Source organism: Tursiops truncatus, chromosome 10, assembly GCF_011762595.2.
Source record: "Tursiops truncatus isolate mTurTru1 chromosome 10, mTurTru1.mat.Y, whole genome shotgun sequence".
NCBI classification, from domain to species: Eukaryota; Metazoa; Chordata; class Mammalia; order Artiodactyla; family Delphinidae; genus Tursiops; species Tursiops truncatus.
In genome coordinates, this window is record NC_047043.1 from 59912786 (window position 1) to 59936705 (window position 23920).

Genomic DNA, 23920 nt, shown 5'->3' on the forward strand with positions numbered 1-23920 from the left:
AGCAGGCACGGATCTGGGCATAGTGAGATGTGCAGCTTGTGTGGCTAGGCCAGACAGGCCATGTTCAGTCATTCCTCTGAAGAAATACCTTGAGTATATCTTCATTTACAACATCTCCACCAATGCTCCACCCACCTCCACTTCAAATCTTAAACTAACGTGGCAGATGCTGCCCTGCAAATAAAGACGAGCATGGGGCATCCCTGGTGGCGCAGTGGTTGAGAGTCTGCCTGCCGATGCAGGGGACACAGGTTCGTGCTCTGGTCCGGGAAGATCCCACATGCCGCGGAGCGGCTGGGCCCGTGAGCCATGGCCGCTGGGCCTGCGCGTCCGGAGTCTGTGCTCCGCAACGGGAGAGGCCACAACACTGAGAGGCTCGCGTACCGGAAAAAAAAAAAAAAAAAGACGAGCATGTATCTTTCTTGTCAGAAAAAAAAAGCCACCAGCACATCCACATTTGTCTGTGTGTGCATTTAAGTCTCCATGTCCCTTTCCTGAAAACTGCCCCAGGGATAAATGGAAGCTTTAAGGTGGGCTATAGAGCCCTTCAGAAGGGGCCTCACAAATAGGTGGGAGAGACCCAGTGCTCCTAAAAGCAAAAGCCCCCCAAAGGCAACAGACTTGGAAACTACAATCCCACCACATGATGAAATTCTGAGCACCAGCACTGGAAAAAATGGGGCTGTGTCCTCAAGTCCACTTACCTGGTCCTGGCACAAAAGTTCAATTTTCTCCTCTGCCAACACAGCAATATCCTCTTCTTTTTCCTGTTCTCCTGGTTTTTCATTATTAGAAGAGCTAGTGGTTTGAGACTCATTATCCAAGTTGATGATTTTCTCATAGACGTGTTCCATTACTTTCCGGACTTGAAGCATGTCACTAGCAGAGAGTCTATCTCTGTAAAAAGCAAGGGCAGATTGTGACATCTGGAAATCACTGGATATTATCTCTTCCATATTTCTTGGTGTTAACATTTGACAAAGATAAAACATACCACAGAAACATAAACCAATAAATGTTCTTAGTCATTGCCGTAATCCATTTTTAGAATCGCCAATAGATTTTCTATAGTGTCCTCCCCTAAGACAGATTATGTGCAAATAAATGAGATTAAATACATATTCTTAAACCTTCTATATACATAAGGAATAGCCTTCTGGGTTTTATTCCCTTAAAGACTTTCCCAGAGCATGGGCAAACTAAATGCTCATGGAAGGGAAGGCAGCCCCTGGTGCTTACCAGGCTCCGATGATATATGTGCTCATTTCTCCCAAGGCTTCCTCCTCCTATAGCCAAGCCCTTGAGTTTCAACTGCCTGTCTGATCTCCAGACCTACCAACACAACAGCTAGCTAGGCAGCTCCAGCTGGATGTCCCAAAGGCACCTCAAACTCTACATGTCCAAAACTAGATTCAGCAATTTCCTTACCCCCAAGCCTACTTCTGTATCTCCGACATCAGTTAATAATGGTCAAACCAAGTAGCTAAGGCTCATACTCTGAAAGTCATCCTGAACTTCAGTCATTAAACCTAGTTGAAGTGATATCCAGAACTTGCTTTAAAATAATCGTGTGTGTGTGTGTGTGTGTGTGTGTGTGTGTGTGTGTGTATGTGTGTGTAGGCAGGTGGGTTCAGTGGGAGGGAGGGGAGGTAGAGGTATAGATGAAACAAAATGTTTAGCCATATGTTGAGAATTATTTAAGCTGTGTGATGGGATAATGGGGGTTCATTCTCCTATTGTCTTTTTTTGCATATGTTTGGAAATCTCTCTAACAAAAGGTTTTAAAGTCCTACTGATTCTACTTGCTGGGATACACATCAGTGAAACCTTGAATGTTCTTTCTGACTCCCCTCCTAGCATCTCCTGGCCACCCCTCCATCCTATGCTGCAGCTACACAGGTCCTTGACAATTTCAATATCTTATGCAGGCTCCTACTTCCACATCCCTGATCGAACCATTTTCTGGACCTGGAATATCGCTCTTTTGAAGTTCTATCCATCCTTACATGTCCAGCTCAAATTCCATGTCCTTCAAGAAAGCTTTCTGGAAAGCTACAGCCAAAAATTCATTTCTTTCCCCTACACTCATCATTCCGTAAGTATCCATAAAAGCAGTTACTATACGCAGACTGTGTCCTAAACTATAAGAGACAAAACCCATGTTTTACTTATTTTGAACATCTGCAGCCGGCCACAGTAGGTACTTGGTATATGGTTAAATTATATAAACTTTCAATATTATGAAATTAGCCTTAGATCTAGTACTTGCCTCCTGTGCTATAAAAGCAATTATAAGGAATTTTTAAAAATCTCTGGCAATAAATTAGATCAAAGTATCACATGACACTCCATTTACTTACTTTTTTAAGGTTTTTGCTCCTGAAGATGCATGAGGTTGGAGGTAGAAAGGAATTTTGTTGAATTTGGGCATATTTTTCTGAAACATGAAAAGTGAAAAAAGGTAAGATAGTTTCTGTTAGCTGATAAACTAAAATGATGTCAACAGGAAAACCATCCACAAGTTAAGTTATTTCACAATTAAAAGTGACTGTCTATGAAATTTATAATAAGCTATCAAATTATCTACGTCAGCCTTTATAATAAGCTATCAAATTATCTACGTGAAAAGGTATCAGAAAAGTATAATGTTTCATTTTGTAATAAAAGATACATAAAGACAAATTATATGCAATGTCAGTGGCAATATGAAATTGCAGCATGGATCTTCTCTATTAACAATTCAAGGAATGAAAAGGAAACAAATTTTAATTCTTTAAGCTATACAAACCAAAATCTGAGTTCTACATTAAAATGCCCAAACAAAAAATTAAGTGTCTTGCAAGAAACCCACAACATTCACCTTTGAGCAAAACCATACGCTCTACGCTGGTGAGGCCCATTATCCAACTGAAAAGGCCAATCAAAGTCCTCCCACTTTCTTTTCCTCTGACATCAGAGTAAGGTCTGAGGTTTTAAATGAGTGGAAACTTCAGCCAACCACCTAGATGTCCACCATGAGGTAAACCACATACTTAGATGAAGGATAAAATTAATTGGTCATCTTTTCTCTGGGGATTAATCCTCTCCGAGCCTCCATATCATATCCTGTCTGGATGTCTCCTCTGAGGAATGAGCCACAGGCCTAAAGTCAGCAATGCATCCAGGTGAGTTTAACACTCAAAGGAAGTTGTGGTTTATGGGGAGCTCGGATTTAGAGAAGACCACAGAATATCTATCAGGTGGCAGACCAGTTTTAAGTTCTTGGAGGTATATCTGGGACAGAAAATGAATTTTCTGCAGGTTCTAGAGATTAAATCTCTTTTCATATATCTTTAGAAATATAGGTCAACAGCACATAAAAGAGTCTAGAAACAGACCCATGTGTGTATAGAAATTTAGTATATGATAAAGATAGCATTTCAAATTAGTAGCAAAAGTTTATTCAATATATTGTGTTGGCACACTGGCTATCCATTTGGAGAAAGTTAGCATTCTACTTCACACCAAACAGAATAAATTCTAATAGACTGAAGATCTAGACACAAACCATTATCATAAACATACTAGAAGAGAATACAAGAAGAGAACATTTTTGCTACTTTGAAGTGGGAAATACCTAAGCAAGACATGAAACTCAGAGCCAAAAAGGATCTGGTCATATAAAAATTAAAACTCTTTGCCTGCCAAAAGACATCATGAACAAAGTAAAATTCAATTGAGAGGCAAGATAATAGTCAAAGGGTTAATATTGAATATGAACAACGCCTACAAGTCAGTAAGAAAGACAAATAACCCAATAGAAAACTGAGTAAAGAATGCAAATAGGCAATCCACAAAAGAAGAAATAAAAATGGCCAATGTGAAAAGATGCTTAACCTCACCACAAATGAAACCAAAACCAAAAAACACATTAAAACAATGAGATAATATCTGCCTATAAAACAAAAATCTGCCTATCTTTCAGCAAAGATTGTAAGTATCCAGCACTGGTGAGGGTGTGCAGTACTGGGCACTCATACACTGTTGGTAAGAGTGTAAACTGGTACAGCCTTTGTGGAGGGCAATTTGGCAACATCTATCGAAATTTAAAATGTGCATACCCTTTGATCCAGCAATTCCACTTCTAGGAATTTATCCTAAAAAGTACACAAAGATATATGTACAAGGATGTTCACTGAAGCATTGTTTGTAATAGAAAACACTGGGTACAACCTAAATGTCCATTTATAGGGACTGGCTAAATAGATCTTGGTACATTTATACAATGGAATACCTTGCAGTCATTAAAAAGGAATGATCCATATACAGACATGAAAAAATGTCCAAGATATATTTTTAAGAGAGAAGAGAAAAAAAAAACAAAAAAATCAAGTTGCAGAACAGTATATATAGTAGGAGATTTTGTGCAAAATAAAATGATCTATACACACACACATATATACACAAATAATATATGCTTGTGTACGTACAGAAAAAACTACTGAAGGCTATGCATTAAACTATTAATATTTACTACCTCTGGGAAGAAGAATAGGGAGTGAATAAAAGAGAAACAGTGATTGGGAAAGGGATGGGAATTTCACCTTATTCATTTATTATTTTCTTTGATAAGCATATATTATTTATATAATTTAAAGACATAAAGAGATATATAAATAATTATTAATACTTCTTCTGAAACTTTGGAACTGCAGGGAAGCAGAAGAGGATTCCACTTGGTAGTGTAGTTTTAATTAAAGATTACACAGTCTAAAGTAGTTCTTAATTGTCTTCATGATTTGGAAAAAAATAAAAGGGCAAAGTGGGAATGGAGGATACTTACATCCACAGTGATGTCAATTACCCATTGTGGCACTGTCTCATTCAGAAGCATGGACTCAGTCTCACCCCCAGAGTCTCGGCAGAGCAGCCTAAACATAATCCAACAGGTAGTAAGTGACAAAACAAGCACAGATCCCAAAATCATTGTCAATAAACGTTAGAGGGAGGGACTGTTACAGAGTTCATTTAGGATAACCCTCACTTGACAGCTGAGGAAATAAAGTGAAGGCAGGCAGAATGACTCACTCTGCTAAGAGGGAGAGCAAGCCCTAAAACTCAGGCCCCCAGATTTTGAGGCCAGACATACACTACAGCTGCCTGATTCCCTGGGTGAGGATAGGAACCTGGGTATAGGCAAAGCACTTGAGAAAGGTCGTCTGCCAGTGCTACAGAGTGTGGCACTCCACACACAGTGGGGGTCAGGTTTATTTTTGGTAACCACACTCTCAGGAAACCATCATCAAGGAAGAAAATTCTGCCCTCAAGGGCAAGACAAACATTTCTCTTACTTCTGGCCCTACAGAAGACTCTAGTAGGCTTTCCCCCATGACTCTCCCTGGGCCTTGGCTGGCAACTTGGAGATGAAGCCAGTCTAGCTCTTGCGTGCAGGGCCTCATGAAGGACTGCCTCACTCCCCAGGTCGGGCCACTGTTGGGCACAACAGTTCCCAAGAGCAGCCCAGTCCATCTCCCCTGGCCAAGCCCGAGGGAAGTTATCTACTCTGATGCTGTCCTGTGGGCAGACACTTCCGGTGATGGTTTCCTGCAGAAACCACTAAGAAGCTGCCTCAAGGCAAGCTATCAACCTCATTTGAACACTAGAGGCTCAGCTCACAATTAGAATGGGGTCTAATAGCACCAGACACTTAACTATGTCATGGAGATGAAGAAGCTTCCAAACCCCTGACACCTCTAGAAGTTAAACATGTGCTTGAATGAATACTTCTTGGCAAACAGGATGCCTTCTTAGCCCTTCTTACCCATACCTGAACAAGGTGCGACCTCCAGCTTCACCAAAGATCACAGGAGTGTGTGGGGGCACCTGGAAATAGCCATTTCCCTTCTGTACTCGGTTCTCCTGCTCCCCATTTACTAGGAAAAGGTACAGATGGTGTCAGGATCCAGAGTTAGTGCTAAAAACACAGACTCTAAACATTTCATTTCCACAGAGCCCAACCATTGCAAGATTTTTTAAGTCAAAATCCTGTACGTCAGTCAGAGACAAAAATAAAGGTAAAAAAACGAAGTTAAATTCTTGAAAATAAGAAATATGGCAACTTGGGATGTACCTCATGAGAAATGACTACATTTTAGAGGATTTTAACAGAAGAGATTAATGTCTGAGATTTGAGACAAAAACATAACCGTCTATTTCAGCCACAGGTAAGTACAGGACAGCCTCTTTATAAACGATGATCTGCTCTTTTTTTGCTGCAGGGACGGGATGGGGCCGGTAAAATGCCGAGCTCAGAAAAATTTCTGTCAGAAAAAACTTTATGGTTAACGGTAGTCACAACTAATGGCAGAGGTATCAGTGAAAAACAAAACCTCAAAGAGGTAATAATCTCATCTTTACTGCTCTCTGCAGACTTCATTTCACTCTGCTTTCTTTGTAATCTTTTGAACGGAGTGCCGTCGACCCCCACTCAAGTGCCAGCTTGTGCATAAACACTTCCCTGACGAATCTGGAAGCAGTCTTGCCCTCTGCAACCTTACAGCACTCTCAGAACCTCTCTCACAGAACCTACTCTCTGATCTCATAATGCTGATGTAAGCGGCCCTTTGCCCAACCAGAATGCCAGTCCCTGAAGGGTAGGGTCCATGCCCATTTATCTTTATTACCCCCACCTGCAACACAATACAGGCCTCAGAATACTTGAACTGCTCCCCAAGTATAATCTAAGCAGCTCTTGAGTATCCACTGAGCATGGTGCAGGTGTAGCAGAAGATTACCAGACACATAGAGTGTGCAGTGTCCTGAGCTCTGGCTGGGTCCTGCCCTGCCTTTACTATGCCAGTTTGATTTTAAGGATGATTTGGGGTTTCCTGTGACTTTTTCTTTATACCCCCAACCAAAGCCTGGATCCAAGAGGTGCTGATTGTGCCACTGTTTTTTTTGATCTTTTTCTTTGAATTTTGTTTTATTTTATTTTTATACAGCAGGTTATTAGTCATCTATTTTATACATATTAGCGAATATACGTCAATCCCAATCCCCCAATTCATCACACCACCCTACTCTGTGCCACTGTTTTTTGTTTTGTTTTTAAAGATTTTTTTTGATTTTTTTAAAGTCTTTATTGAATTTGTTACAGTATTGCTTCTGCTTTATGTTTTGGTTTTTTGGCTGCGAGGCATGTGGGATATTAGGTCCCCGACCAGGGATTGAACCCGCAACCCCTGCATTGGAAGGCAAAGTCTTAACCACTGGACCACCAGGGAAGTCCCTGTACCACTGTTTTTTCATTACTTAATATGTATTATTGCTACTTGGGCCTCTGAGGGCACCCTGTCATGTTACAGATGGAGAAAAACAAGCCAAGAACAGGAAATGACATGCCCATAACTACATGGCTGATAAATGGCAGAGCCCATACCAGAACCTAGCTTGCTCAACCCTCTGTGAAGAGAAATTTCCACTGAATTTCTCTGGCTCACAGCCCACTGTACAATTCTAAAGGGGAATAAAGTGGGCCAGGTGACAAAAGAAATGACATCACGGGTGGGGTCAGTGCCCTCTCTATGACAGGGACATCAGGAGACTGGCTTTCAGAGAAAGAGGTATGTCATCCTTGCAAAACAGATTTAAACTCCAAAAATCATTCTGGATGAATCAGTCAGCCAGAACAAAGTCTCTGGCAGGAGGTCCTCATCACTGGTGACCACCGTAAGTGGGCAATCTTCAGAGAATCTTCAGCAGATAAGTCCTCAGTGGGTGGGACTTAAGGTTACATATGAGTTGTGAAATTTTAAGATTTCTTTTCCCCTTTCTTTAATGAAACTGAGCCAAATTCTCCTCTGCTTCCCAGAGAAAGTTACTGCCACTGCCTGTGGCACACAAAGCTTTTCAATGCCCTCAATGACATTAATTCTTTACACATACTCATTCACTTAACCTGACACTTCTGAGTTGGGATTTGAATTTTTGAGCCAAGATCAGGTAGATCATCAGACTAGGTAATATCTACATTTCAAGCCAATGTGAAGTTAGACTACACAAGGACAAACCTGGCTTTTTGATGTTAATTAGCGAGCACTGGAGGTAAATCTAGCCGGTCCATGGATACCCTAAGAAATATCTTTGGAATAACCCTGCTAAGCTGCCTACGTTTAAGGACAAAGGTCATTTGAATACACAGGGTTTATTCTATATATCTTGTGTATAGAATCTCACTGATTAAAAGCTCTCTTGGAATCTCAGTTAAGACTGGATGGATGTTCTCTAGGATGTGGAAGGGAGGGCAGTAAATTGGGCACATCACATATATTTATTATGTCACACTTTAGCAAATGCTTAAAATAATTTTTTTAAGAAAACATTCTCAGGATAACAAACAATCTAAGTATCCTTAACTTCTGAGTAAATTTTAAATCAATTATCCTGATATAAAAACACGAACCATGGTTTACTTCATTTTCTTCTTCATCTATTGGATTCACATGCGTCCTAGGCCAATATTCTAGGAGGGCCTGGAGTAAAAGTCCTCCTAAGTTCACTGCAAAAGAGTTAATATAAAAAAGAAATGGAAAAGAGAATCATTAGCTTTAACCTAAAAATAGAGGGAAAGAAGTAAAAATTAAAAATTTCCACAAACTCTGATGTTACATTCTTAACCCAATGCCAAGGATGTTTAAAAGCAAGATTTAGAGATATCACGAAGTCTATTAAAATTTTATCTTAGAATGTTTAAAGCTGTGATAATATGGAGCAAACACATATTCTATTTGGTTGTTCAGATATAGCCATTCTTTAAAAATGAACAAACAAAAACAGCAACTGTAGTCTTTAAAGGGCTATTTCCATACAAAGCCAATACACTATATTTATATATATCAGGTATTTCTACATGCTACATTCATAATCAACAAAATGTAATAGACTCTTATGAAGATGAGTCTCTTCTCAACATACACAAGAATTAACTCAATATGGATTAAAGACTTGATGTAAGACCTGAAACCATAAAACTCCTAGAAGAAAACACAGGCAGTACGCTCGCTGACAATGGTCTTGGCAATGATTTTTTTGGATCTGACACCAAAAGCAAGGGCAATGAAGGCAAAAATAAGCAAGTGGGACTACATCAAACTAAAAAGCTTCTGCAGAGCAAAGGAAATCATCAACAAAATGAAAAGGCAACCTAGTGAATGGGAGAAAATATTTGCAAATCATGTATCTGAAAGGGGTTAATATCCAAAATATATAAAAAATTTGTACAACTCAATAGCAAAAAAACTGAACAATCTGATTAAAAAATGGGTAGAAGATCTGAATAGACATTTTTCCAAAGAAGACACAGACAGTCAACAGGTACATGAAAAGATGCTCAACATCATTAATCACCAGGGAAATGCAAATCAAAACCACAATGACATATCACCTCACACCTGTCAGAGTGGCTATTATCAAAAAGACCACAAATAACAAATGTTTGAGAGTACGTGGAGAAACAGGAATCCTTGTGCACTACTGATGGGAATGTAAATTGGTGAAGCCACTGTGGACAACAGTACAGCAGTTCCTCAAAAATAAAACTATTATATCTAGTAATTCCACTTCTGACTATTTATCCAAAGAAAAGGAAACCACTAATTCAAAAAGATATATGCACCCCCATGTTCACTGCAGCACTATTTGCAATAGCCAAGATATTAGAAACAACCTCATTGTCCACTGATGGATGAATGGGTAAAGAAAATGTGATACACACACACACACACACACACACACACACACACACACAGAAATATTATTCAGTCATAAAAAAGAATGAAGTCTTGCCATTTGCGACAATAAGGATGAACCGTGAAGGCATTATGGTTAAGTGAAATATGTCAGACACAGAAAGACAAATACCACTTATATGTGGAATCTAAAAACAAAAAAGCCAAAAAACAAAGCTCACAGATACAGAGAACAGATTGATGGTTGCCAGATGTGGGGAGTAATGGAATGGGTAAAATGGGTGAAGGGGGTCAAAAGGTACAATCTTCCAGTTATAAAATAAATAAGTCATGGGGACGTAATATACAGCGTGGCAACTGTAGTTACTAATACTGTATTGCATATTTGAAAGGTGCTAAGAGAGTAGATCCTAAAAATTCTCATTTAGAAAAAAAAATTTTCTGTGTATGGTGATGGATGTTAACTAGACTTATTGTAGTGATTATTTTACAATATATACAACTATTGAATCATTATATTGTACATCTGAAACTAATACATTATATGTCAATTATACTTCAATAATTTTTTTTTAAATCGGGGGGGAAAAACTGTTTCCTACATTCACTTTCCTAACCTAACAGACTTCCCACATGGTTTAAGGGTAGAGAGTGTGCTGCATGTTTAATTGTTAAAGCTAAGCCATAGATTGTGAGAAAAATCAAGATCCCCAAAACATTTAAAATGAATAGTATTTTCCATTTCCATATGAGAGAATATACAAGTTTCTTGAAAAATGATTTTTGAAAAACCCAAATATTGTTTAAAAAAAAAAAGATGAGCACATAAAAAAACAGCACAGATCCACCTTCTCTTTTGGAAGGAGAAAGGGAAAAGAAGGACACTTAAACTCACGTTTTGGATCTGACCCGTCGGGGCTGCTAAAGCCAGCATCTTTTGCAGAAACCCAAGCAGCAAAACAGTCACTCTCATCCAAAGTAATTGTCAACATCTGTCAAAAGAAAAAAATTGTTAGTGACATTCCATGTGAATACATTCTCCAAATAAGTCTCTAAACCATTACTTATTTGTACTATTTAACTAAAGTGCTAAGCCACAGATTCAGAACCAAAATGTGTTTCTGCGTGATTCAATGCAACTACAATTTAATATACTGGCATATGAAAAGGCATTTAAACTGCATAAAATTTTTTCCTTTCATACATAAAAACACAGGACTCTATAACTAATCATACTTAATTTTGAGCTATATTAGAAATTTTCAACTATCCCAAATCGCACAAATATCAATTGCTAACTTACCCCTGTTTTTAAGTCTACTGAGAACCAATTTGGTACATACACCATCTTAAATCTTTTCTTAATTTCATCTTCAAAATCCACTTTGCCCAGATCTTCAACTTTACATGCCTATACATCAAAAATAAAGTATGATAATTATCAATGTTAAGTGGTCAACTGATTTAATTCTGACTTAGCTACTCAAAATTTTACACATTTGCCTAAATATAATGGAGTCTTAAATACATTCCAAAAAGAACATGGTCAAATATTTTTATCTTAAAGCATTTACCTTTAAGTAACTACATTCTATTAAAATTTTAAATTAAAAAACCACAAACTGTTCTTTTTTGGGAAACTGTAACCTAATTTTGCTCATACTGATATAGTATACCACCACACTTATCAGGAAGCAATGTCAAATGAAGCAAAAAAAATCTTCAAGGAACAAATAACAGTTTATAAGCACTTTAGGAGAATTGTGAAGCTATCAATACCTTCAGACAACAGCTATAATATAGGCAGCAATTTTAAGTTTCTCTTTCTTGACCATTACAATCCTTTTTATTCATTCCCTAAATATCTATGCTCCCCAAAAGTATGTCCTGAACTTCCCCTCGTGCCATGGAGCATTTCCAATCACAGTTCATCTTAATCCTGAACAATATCACAGAATGTTCCCTCTACCTATTCTTCCTAACAGCAAACTGGCTCTTTCCTGAGGGTCCCATCTCATCAGCTGTCTTCTCAAATGGTGACTCTGCATCTTCTCCTACATCCCATAACTCTCTAATGGCATACAGAGACCATCATTCCACCATCACTGTGTAAAAACTCCTATTTCTTTGAGCCCGTATCATTTAGCTGCAGTAAACCGTACCCCTTTTCCTCACAGCCATCTAGCAACCTCTGTGCTCACTCTCCCTCATCTCCCTCATTCAATGGCAACTTGAGCCTGGCATAATGTCTTAAAACCCGTCTTGAGATCTTGCTTGCATCCTGGACAATATGAACATCCACATGGACAACACACAGGACAAGATGGCCTCTCAAATCCTTGACAGTATTCCCACTATAAATATACAGTCATTAATGCTACCTGGAACTTGTTTCCAAAGTCAGTCCTCCACAACATCTTTGTCAAATCTCTACTCTCCTCATACCCCTGACCTTGCTGCCACCACCTCCCTCACTACCTCCAGCACATGACTCTGACCTCTACTTCTCAAAAAAAGAGAAGCCTTGACAGAATCCTCTTAACTTTCTGCTACTGTTCTTCCTGGTGCAAGGAAAAAGGTGTCCCTCCTTTCTGTGCTCTGGATCCCCTCACCTCTTGCTTCTTGGGGACCTTGTACCATCATTTACCTTCTCATGTGTCTACGGGCTTCTCCTCACGAACAGTGAACCACGATCAAATTTCTCCCATCTTAAAAATGCCTAAACACCAAAACAAAACCTTCCCTTGACCTTCTCATGCCTAAATCTTCTCCAGCTACTGCCTTTCCTGCCCATCTCACCAAAGCCAAATTTCATCTAAGACTGTCTCCCCTCAAATTCTGTTTCTTCACCTCCCAAACACTATTCAACCCACTCTATCTGGCTTTTGCCCTTAGATCTCCCTAGAAACTGCTCTCCCCAGACACCATCCTCTTTATTGGCTAGATGCATGTGCACGTTCCATTCCAGCGTCTCACACAAACTCTCAGCAGGCCAATGCAGCTAACCACAAGCTCCTTTCTGAAACGCTTAATTAGTCCTTGAGCTCTTCGTTTTCTTACCCCTTTTTATTACACACCTTTGTGGCTTCCTCTTTTTCTAAAAATTCTTGAAAGGGAGATGACTTGGTTTCTTCTATTTTCAGTATAGATGTATCCCTTAGGAACTCTGACCTTTCTCATGGCTCCAATTATAATCCACAGCTGAAGACGGCTGAACCGATTTCTCCAGCCCAGTTCTTTCATTCGTGCATTAGGTTGTATAGCTCTCTGCCCAGCAAACACCTCTACCCAGATATCTCACATAAATCCAAATCCGTTCTTTCTCACCATGTCCCTTTCGCCCAACAATGCTTTCTCCTCTTACGTTCTCTGTATCACTTCCACTCACCAAACTAATCCCGAAACCTAGGCTAATCTCTGCTCCTTCCTTTTCTTGATACTCCCTTTTATTCAAGCATCACTCTTATCTATAGGCCTAAATCTCTTTCTAATCATTCTGTTTTTTTCCCCTTGTTCCCACCCCACTCTAGAGGAATATCCGATATTTCGCCTGTATTAGTACAACAGCCTCCTAACTATTATGTGTCAGTCACTACAGTAAATACTTCTCAAACACCCCCTTAACATTACCAAGAAATATGGACCATCCAGATTTTAGGAATAAAGACAAAGGTAAGCATATTCTGGAGATCACTTGGCTAGTAGCTGGCAGAGCCAAGGTCAGAATGCAGCTCTAACTCTGAGCGTATGGTCCTAAATACTCCTGACTTCCATATTTCTGTATAATGCCATGTCTATTTTGCCTGATCACTTGATCTTAAAACCTCAAGGTCTAGTGTCTGGATATGGGAAGCTGCCAGGGACACAAAAATGCCAATGATGGTGCATGCCAGCTGAGCGCCCCATCTAAGTAGAACTACCTCCCATTCAGACAGCAGGACTCTACTCAGTCTTCAGCTAATTAGACCAAGAGAGGACATCAGACTCATAGGCAGAAAATCAAAGAGGAACTGGCTCGATTTGACTTTGTTAGATATTCTGGAGAACATCAGATGCTGCGCAGCATGAGGTAAAGCCTAGCCACAGGGCAGAGCTAGGGCCACATTAGTGGTGAAGCAGCCAAATTCCTACTGATGAGGTCCTTTAGGGCTACTCTGAATCCTCTCCGTCTTCACAGAACCCCTCTCTGAAACAAACGTGAGTTTCTGGTCCCCTGACAAGCACATCTCTACTGTAGGGAAAAAACCAATCGGAATTTTTGGAGCCTACTGCAATTAAATTTTCCACTCAACGAAGGTCTCTTGTTCTGAAGCCATGCTCACCAAGCAACTGTTCTGTAATGTGATTTCCCACACAGCTGCGCCACAGTGGGGGAATGTGTTAGTCAGGCCAAGGTTTCCATTCAGAGACAGTCCCCTTTTCCGAGAAAGAAATGTGTTTATTCTTTGGATCCAGAAGTTAACTTAAGTGAACCTCTGTTCCTTATAACCAGGAACCTAACCAAAATACCAGATCTTTTCAATTCTTCCTTTAAAATATACCCAACATCTGTCTCTTCTTTTATTTTTGGATCAAATCGTCTTATTGAGGGACTCCAGGGGAGGGTGGAAGGCCTGGAGGACAATGAGATCTGATGTCTTCGGTCTGGCCAGGATCTCTCCAAGGCTTCACAGTGGCCAAAACTCATCCATCTCTTTCTTTAGATCCTCAAGTCACTATGCTTAAGACAACTGACTTCCTGACTTCCAGCTTCTTTCCCATCATACATACTGCTACGGCTCTGAACATAGGGTTTTCCTGCTCTAAAATCATCTATGATTAAGAATCTTTAGGAAGTACCAAAGAAAGGCCAAGCCTGGAGCCTGAAATTCATGACTTTTTGGTAAATGACGTGAAACTCATCTTTCATCCTTACACACCCCTACTACTCTTATACTTACTCTGGTCTCCAGCTATACAAAACTGTTCACCTGGCCCTGAATAAGTATGTTTTGATTACCTTCCTCTTGTGCCTTTGCCATTCACTCCCTCTTCCTAAAATGCCCTCCCATAATCCATCTGCTGGAATCCTTTAAGGCCCTGTTCAAACGATTTCTCCACTGTGAGGTTCTCCTGATTTCTCCAGTTGTAAGTAATCACCTTTGTCCATAAGCTATCTTGTGCTCTGTTGTCCCTCCTACAAAAAGGGATCATGAAATACACTTTTTCATCATTTGTGACCCTCAGCACAGTTCTGTGCACACAGTATTCATTCATTCCAGAATTTTTTTTTTTTTTTTTTGTGGTATGCGTACCTCTTACTGTTGTGGCCTCTCCTGTTGCGGAGCACAGGCTCCAGACGCGCGCGCAGGCTCAGCGGCCATGGCTTACAGGCCTAGCCACTCCGCGGCATGTGGGATCTTCCCAGACCAGAGCACGAACCCGTGTCCCCTGCATCGGCAGGCGGACTCTCAACCACTGCGCCACCAGAGAAGCCCCAGACATATTTTTTGAACAAATATAACAACAACACTAAGAAGGAACATTTGTCAGGATTCTAAAAGCAAACTTTTCTATCTGTCTATAACTTCTTCAGTGCTATTTATAATGTGGTTGAACAGCTTAATACATCTCAATTATCCAAGGAGTCACTGTAACATGACCCAAAGTAGTAACTGCTGCTCACAGTGATGGCTATAAATCCTAAGAAATGGCCAAACCTATTTTGTGTACTCCAGTGGTTCTCAACCCAGGGTGATTTTGCATCCTTCTTCCTTCCTCCTCCTAAACATTTGGCAGTATCTAGAGACATTTTTGGTTGTTATAACTGAAGTGGGGGATAGGGATGAAGGTGGTTACTGGCATCTACTGGGTAGAGGCTAAGGGGTGCTCCTAAACATCCTACAATGCACAGGACAGATCCTACCCCGCCCCCCCCGCCCCCCCTGACAAAACGTCAACAGTTTCAAGGACGAGGAACTCTGTTGTTTTCATTTTAAGGGAAGGCAGCACAACACAGTTTGTAATACACTAAACAGAGAAAACGGTTCCATTCAAATTCTGGGTACTTAAAAAGATAAACTATGGGGCTTCCCTGGTGGTGCAGTGGTTGAGAGTCCGCCTGCCGATGCAGGGGACACGGGTTCGTGTCCCGGTCCGGGAAGATCCCACATGCCACGGAGCGGCTGGGCCCACGAGCCATGGCCACTGAGCCTGCGCGTCCGGAGCCTGTGCTCCACAACGGGAGAGGCCACAACAGTGAGAGGCCCGCGTACTGCAAAAAAAAAAAAAAAAAGAAAAAAAAAAAGAAGATAAACTATGGCCTTATCTAATATTCACATAAGAATATAAATATCCACCCCAAAATAAGGCTGCAATTAAATCTTTATTTATATGATAATTATCTTGGTTATTTTATACACACACACATATACACACACACAGACTACAATAAAAAATAAAGGGATACATAATCCAATAACCTATATTTAATTATAAAAAGATACTTACCTTTAATACATCCCAATATGCCACATTATTATTGGTATCTTTGGTTAATATATGTCTCTTATCATTAAGAATGTGACACTGAATAATACTAGCACCCCCTAAAGGAAACAAATTCACACAATTAGGAAAACAATCCTACATTTAAATTCACAGTACAGCAATAATGTTAACTGGCATGTATTGTAACAGAATGTAAATCATACTAGCCCCCAGAAAGGAGAAGGTAAATCAGAATACCATATAATTATACCTAAGGCAATTTAAGGCTAACCAAAGAAAAACTGTCTGATTTTAATACCAGATTAAAAGACTCTCCATTCACTTCAAGGGTCTACTAGTGGAAAATTATTAAGAACAAACCCCTTAATAATTTTTTTACCCACTAGGAAAAGTCCACATGATGACAGGAAATCTCTGAATCAGTCCTATCTCTCATTAACTTTTGTTTCCTATCTTCCTTTTCGTGAATGGACATTCCATCCTAAAGGTCACAGCGTGGACATTTAACTATAGATAAACACACCATTCAATACTTTTAATCCCCTTGAAGTCAGAGCTGTCACTCGCAGTTGTAGCATGCAGAATTCAGGGGCCAGATCTGACCATTCTGGCTTGTGCCAAAAGACAACATTAAATCTTATATCTTTTACAAAGCGGTTGCTGGCTTTACCAACACCATGATTATTCTAATGCTGGGCAAAAAGATTAACTCAAGAAAGCTCAATTTTTAAAGTCACTAAAAAGCATTTAAAAAATATTTTTCTTCTATTAAAAACAAACCAATATACTATTATTTTGTTGACATCAGGATTACATTTAAAGGAAGGTCATCTCCTTTATTTTTGTCAATTTCTTCATAAGTATAATTAACTTCAGTAAAACGGACAATACCTTCCAATATCCTTACTTACCTTTAATAACCTGGTCGGGTTGTGTACAAAGGGGTGTTATAGGATTTGTACAGTCATTGTCATAATCTCCAGAGGCTCTAAAATTATGAATTCCTTTCAATGTCTAAAGGAACAAAATTCATTATTTAATCATTTTATGCCAATTAGTTTAAAGTGGCAAGAAAAACAAAGAACAAAAAAGAAACCAACAACAAAGAACAAATGAGAAAAACCGACAATAACAACATCAACCAAAAAATAGTCACAAAATACAATTACCTACCAATGATTAAAAAAATACAAAACAAAAATTAAGAAGGGAATGTTGTCTTTTTGGAGAGAAGACTAGGCACTCTTCCAGGTAAAGCTATGTTGATCTCAAATTGGCACAATGAAATTTAAACAAGTTATATAACATTTTTTTTTACAAGTACAGAGAAAGACCACTTGATCTACATATAAACAGGAATAAACGCAAACACTTTCTCTTTTGTTATCCACAGTCTGGTAAGCAAGAAAACTTAAATCTTCTCTAATTAAGACTTAAGAATTAATAGTACTTTTTTGATTTCTCTCTGCTTATCCTTTATTTCTATACCTGTTCTTCATGCTATAAAGAAAAAGGAAATGAATTTGAAAAAACAACTTCCTGCTTTCTCTACGTTTAGAAAAACAGAATCCTAGAGTTTCCCTGCTGTGTTGGTACTTGGGCTGCCTCTTTTCAAATACAGCTTCATGAGATCAGAAGCTGTACTACTTTAAAGCTGTACTTTACTGGTTTTTATCAGGGAACAGTGCTTATTCTAAGCACATCAAATGTGTATCTTGGCTCCTGACAAAGAAGTCAGAAGCTGCATTTTGACTATGACCTTAATTTTTGTACAATCCTTAGGATCACACGTGCATTCATAGGGGCTTTCAGATTTTTGTCACTGTCCAAAAGCATGCTGAGAGTCAGGCTCATACTGAGCATTTGCTACTGGTACCTGGGAGGTCCGTGGTAACAAACCACATGTTTATAAACCTTTGCCAGATATACAGTGGCTCACTTACCCATTTATTTACTGTAGACTTCGTTGTTGCAACCCAGATTGCAGGAGGGGGATCAGCTGATCTGTCAAGCTCCATCTGAAATAAAGCACAAAAATATTGCTTTGTGGAATGTTGACTCTTCTGAACTGCCAGGACCAGCTATACACTATTAAATATCAACTCCTTCATTCAACATCTGTGTGCTGACGATACCACAGCGTGTGTTAAAAGCTAGGGATGCACAGAAGAATGAGTCTCTTTGCTATAGGAATTCGTAGCCCTATAAAAGTGTAATAGGGGTGACTACTTACCAAAAACAGTGGCTTAAAGTTTTAAGTGTGGATAATTTAAGGGTTCTAGATGGGTACAGTCAAAAGGATGACTTACTATAACTTCTTAGTTTTGTCACTCCTGTGTTTTGTCTTCATGTTCTTAGTAACAAGGAAATATGTTTTTTTCTTGGAAAATGTTTGTAGCAAAAACCAAAACAACCATTCTAACAACACAGCAAAAGGAAAAGTACCCACATAATGTACCCCCCCACACATTTGCTTAAGGAATACAACTGTACTTTGTGAACAGTTTACTGTGTCCTCCTATATTTTTAAAATACCATACATATAAAAATACACATATACCCATGTATACATTATGCAAATGGAATGACTCTACATTTGCCCACTATTCTTCCTGCACCAGGAAGTTGCAGGTTTTTAGACATGGGGACAGGGCTGAACCACTAGCAAGTAGGAATCCTCTTCATTTCAAAGTGATGCTCCTTACAACATGGTTATGCCTGTGCTAAACACTTCTAGTCTTTTTCTCCACAGCCAAGAGATCCTGGCAGCTGCGGGACTCACAGTGCAGTTTCTCCTCCATACGTGACTCTCCCCATCAGTGTGCTTCCTGCACACATGCTGTGCCTGTATTTTAGCCTCCACTCTCTTGCTTCTCTAAAGGATTATTGCTTTTGTCCATTAGGCTGTGCCATCTGTTTTAAAGAACTGTAACTGGCCAGTATTATGTGAGCTCTTAGACCACAGGCATCCTCTCAAGTATCTCATTTGACCTCTATTCCCTTTTTCAGTCCTTCCTCCTATACTGTGGTTTCAGATATCACTTAGTTTCGTAGATGATGAGTATTTACAATTGTTTCCTGCTTTCCTTGTTGTTTTCAGATGATTTCTGAGAAGGGGTGGGGGGGAGTGCTGCCTTTATGCCTCCATTTTAAACCTGGAAATCTCCTCACCGTTGTCTTAATGTGCAATTCTGTGAACATCGGTGAGACTGAACATCTTGTCAATGATGACTGGCCACTATCTAGGCTTCACTTTTAGCAGGTGTCAATATGGATGGCTTCTCAAGTACCCTTTTACCCACCACCCAGGACTATTTTGAGTCAGTGATGGTTTGGAATATGAACCAGCTTCCCCTCTTCTTCAGGAGAACTCTTCTACATCCTCCTCTTGAGGCAGTGGACAAATTTCTGCTTTGCTGTCCACTCTCAGATACCTGAACCCCTCATATTCCTCCTCTAAGGACAGGTTAGGAAAGCCAGGAGAGCTCAGGAGCACTTTGGGGCCAGTTCACTAGGATTCGCCAGTGCGAGAGCCATCCATCCCTGATGTACCCATGAAATCGCCATTTCTTCTATGGGTGACTAACAAGTATCTTTTTACAACCTCACAGTTGATTGGTGTTTTAATATTGATTTTGCTGTATTTGGCTAGCACATGTAACAATCTTAATCATAAAACTAAAACATATGACATACCTTGAGAACTGGTGCTTTTTCTTCACAGATTAGCACCCGAATGTCAGGGTTTCTTAGGTCTGTACAATAAATCTTCCGGTCCCTTCCTCCAGAGTACACATGTGTGAAGGTGTCATTGACCTGTAGAGCCCAAACACCTTCATCATGCACTCGGTACGTTGCTATACATCTCTGCTGGCCAAGGGACCAAAGGCGAATTGTCCCATCAGAACTGCCAGAAAGGCACTGAGAACAAAGAAAGCTAAGGTTAGAAACCTGCCAAAAAGTTCCTGCTTTCTTGTGCTTTGCACTTGTCTTCGCTCCTGACTCCACAATGTCAAACACACACCTCTAACAACCTGTATTCCTGACTCTGATAAAGACTTCTGACAAGCATACACCATAGCCTGAAACGACCAAAGGCAACAGTATGGGCTCAAGCAGGGGAACCCTCTGAGCAAAACTTCCTCTGTCCTGTGTACCTGGCCACTTGTTGAATCACCATCCCTTGGGAACATGTTAAAAATGTAAATTCCCCGTTCCCATTCCAGACCTAATGAGGCAGAAACTCTGGTGGGGCTCAGCAATCTGTTTCGACAGGCTCTCCAGGTCATTCTTGTATGCCAAGTTTTTTTTTTTTTTTTTTTTTATTGCGGTATGCAGGCCTCTCACCGTTGTGGCCTCTCCCGTTGTGGAGCACAGGCTCCGGACGCGCAGGCTCAGCGGCCATGGCTCACGGGCCCAGCCGCTCCACAGAATGTGGGATCCTCCCGGAGCGGGGCACGAACCCGTGTCCCCTGCATCGGCAGGCGGACTCTCAACCACTGCGCCACCAGGCGGACTCTCAACCACTGCGCCACCAGGGAAGCCCTGGTATGCCAAGTTTGACAAGCATTGCACTAGGCAAGGAAGCCTTCTGCAGCCCTGGGTCACACCTCTGTTTTGTCCCCCACCTCACAGCTCTGGATTCCTGATGGCCTGCCAGGTCTCCTGGATTCTACTGACAGGAGCCAAAAGCAAAATCCAGGCTTGCCACTCACTCTGTGAGCTTGGATACTTCCTATACGAGCTTCAAGTTCAATATCCATTAATACAAAATGTAGACCCTCAGCATTCAGAGTTAACATTGGCAATTCTGACAATTTCTAAAGGCTCAGGAGTGTCAACTACATAGAAGTTGCAGGTACACAAATCAGGGCTGAGCACACAGAGAGTGTGACAGAAACAGGCAGAATCAGCCACCCCACATTCACATTCAGCATGCCTGGCGTTCTCTACTAGTTACTGTGGTGACCTGAGGAAAGGGATAAAAACTTATTTCTTTGGGGAAAAAAATCACCCTGAGGGGAAAGGAACTGCTGGTGTATGAAATTAAGCAGGCAAAGACCTTCAAAGAAGAGAAGATAGTTGTGGGCTTGGAGACCTGGACAGTGTTTGAACAGATGAGGCCTTCAGGAATATTAAGGATTTACTGGCCTGCTCTGACTTGAAGGGGCCTTCAGACATGTTTAATTACACAAACACCATACTAACAGACTCCCCCATAAGCTTTCAGGAGCATCAGTGCTTTAGTCACCAATTCCAACTAGTTCACAAGAGAACCAAGAGACTAACCAATAAAGAAACTGTCAGGAGTAAGGTGGCAAGCAGACCTTCATCACGTGTGTAGGAGCACTGTGGCAGTCTGATGGGGAGAAGGCAGGGAGGAGCTCTCCACTCGAGGAAGAGATGCTACTCTGTGGTGGCAAAGCTGTTAGTAAAGCTTTGATCACTCAGATTCTAGACCATATATCTTCAGGGAATAAGGTCTGACAACTTTAGGAAAAGGAAGGCAAAGATGATGGGTTGAAAGTCCTCACAGGCTGGGTGACTTACAGAAGTAAAGAGATAAGTTCCAAACCCAGAATGCACAGGTGAAAGTGCATGAGGAAACACAGGGTATATTAGAGTTCTATATCAACCCTGATATAGAATACAAAATAATATTTGATTATTTGTATAATAATCTATAATAATAATCTTTGATTATTTGTATAATAATCAAAGAATATTTGTATTCAGGCGGACTCTCAACCACTGCGCCACCAGGGAAGCCCATGACAGGCGGCTTTTAAAGTAGTACTACATCACCTTCTCTGCTTTCAGTAAGTGGAACTGACTACAGGTGAAGTGCATGTGTAAGTAAATGTGCTACCTAAATCGTCTTAAGTAAAAGCACATTCATAATTGTCTATATAGGAAACAAGGCATGGAGTGTAATAGACAGGAGGAGATTTAAGAAAGTCTGACAGGCCCACAGCCCATTTCTGGAAACCATCTTGTCTATAGCCTCTAGTTAAGCACAGTCCCATGGAGACCATTATGATCTAGTTCAATCCTGGACAAAGCTAACAGAACTAGGCATGCACAACCATCAAGTGTAGCCTAGCAGCTACTGCAACAGTGAGGAGCTAACTGTACTGGACTTTTTTGGGCCACGCCTCATGGCTTGTGGGATCTTAGTTCCCTGGGCCCCGGCAGTAAAAGCATGGAGTCCTAACCACTGGGATGCCAGAGAATTCCCCTGTACTGGGCTTTTTAGACTCACATGAAAATGCTGCTATGAAGAAACTCAAGAGCTCTAGAAAATGCCATGGCTTACAGACAAGAATATACTTATTATTTCTACTCTTCTCACCAATTACAGTAACTAAATATTATGACTCCCACTTTGCAGATAAGCAAACTAGGGACCAGTAGATTCCTCTCCTCAAGGCCACACAATACTTTAATATCAGATCCTTCATCTCCAAAGACCTCCATGGGAATATTCAAGCTTCTCTGCCTGGTTCTGAAAAAATAATTTCTTTCCTTTGGCTAGTTTTCCAAACCTTCCTTTCACCTCTGGAGACAAAGGCTTCTCTAATTCATGTATGAGGCAACTTCCATGACATAATTTCCACAGGAGTAACAGACCAATGGTGTTTCTCATCTCATCACATTCATACTCTCCTTCTTCTAAACCAATCACAATCAATTCCAATGACCCCTGCCCTATGCAAAAAATGGCAGCAGTACATGGTAGAGGTATGTCATAACATAAAATGGTGCTCAGTTTTTGTTTTTTATTATCTACACTGATGAAAGATCATTTTTCTACTGCTACAGGACAGAATTGTGATATATAATTCACAAATTATGTGGCCAACAGAGTATTAATACATGTTCAAACATTACCAAAATGTTTTTCTTTGAAATGTTCACTCTAAGTACTATGTTAGATAACTAAATCTACAGACCATATCTACATAGTCAACTGACAAGATCTGCTTGGAAAACAGACCCACTGTGAGGAAATTCTGCATTTACTACACTGCCAGAAAGCATTCAATACCAAAGCTTCCTTCTGCTTTACACAAGGGAACATTTTAAATTATTTCAGCTATACATATCATAACTGCATATACTCACCTGCATTAAAATTATTCTTAGGAAATCCTTCGTTTGGTCTTTATTTAAAAGTTAGGCAAACAGAGAGATTTTGAAATGTGGATTATTATATGTGCAACTGAGGATTTTAAGGATTTAAAAATTAGACCACAGTTTCTAATATGTGTGGCTTTTGGTTCAAGCCAACTATGCAACAATATACAAAGTGGGGGAGCTTCTGCTGTATGAAATTTTGACAAGGTCAGTAGGTAAATGTTCATGTGAACTGCATACCTGTGTGCCATCTCTGTTCAACAGCAATGCTTTAACATTATCCGTGTGCCCTTTAAGCTTCATTAGTTTTGCACATGTTCTTGGATCCCATACTCTTAAAACCTGCGAATTTCAACAAAGTATCATACAAATGATCAAAGTTAAATAACGGATGACTTTTATAAATCAAATGACAACTATTAAATTCTGAGAGGGAAGTACTACTTCTGCCAATAGACAGTGTCCAAGGCTCCCAACTTTTTTAAGTAGGAGGAAGTCTTTTTAATGTCAAAAAAAGCACAGGCTTCCCCCACTCCACCCTCTGCCTCTGTTACCACACACGACAGTAA

At 40.1% G+C, this 23920-nt stretch overlaps 1 protein-coding gene across 4 annotated transcripts in view; it reads right to left on the reverse strand.

Moving 5' to 3' along the window:
- Window positions 1-23920, reverse strand: part of WDR48 (WD repeat domain 48) — a 43803-nt gene that overhangs the window by 2131 nt on the left and 17752 nt on the right. For all 4 annotated transcript variants that reach the window (XM_004319823.4, XM_073811068.1, XM_019946875.3 and 1 more), the window contains 12 exons: window positions 23592-23693; window positions 19911-20135; window positions 18158-18232; window positions 17126-17228; window positions 16215-16312; window positions 11029-11136; window positions 10621-10717; window positions 8441-8536; window positions 5807-5912; window positions 4823-4910; window positions 2361-2437; window positions 705-897 (listed from right to left, as the gene is read on the reverse strand). In XM_004319823.4, the coding sequence (XP_004319871.1) occupies window positions 705-897; window positions 2361-2437; window positions 4823-4910; window positions 5807-5912; window positions 8441-8536; window positions 10621-10717; window positions 11029-11136; window positions 16215-16312; window positions 17126-17228; window positions 18158-18232; window positions 19911-20135; window positions 23592-23693 (1368 nt within the window). The remainder of the gene's footprint in view (window positions 1-704; window positions 898-2360; window positions 2438-4822; window positions 4911-5806; window positions 5913-8440; window positions 8537-10620; window positions 10718-11028; window positions 11137-16214; window positions 16313-17125; window positions 17229-18157; window positions 18233-19910; window positions 20136-23591; window positions 23694-23920) is intronic.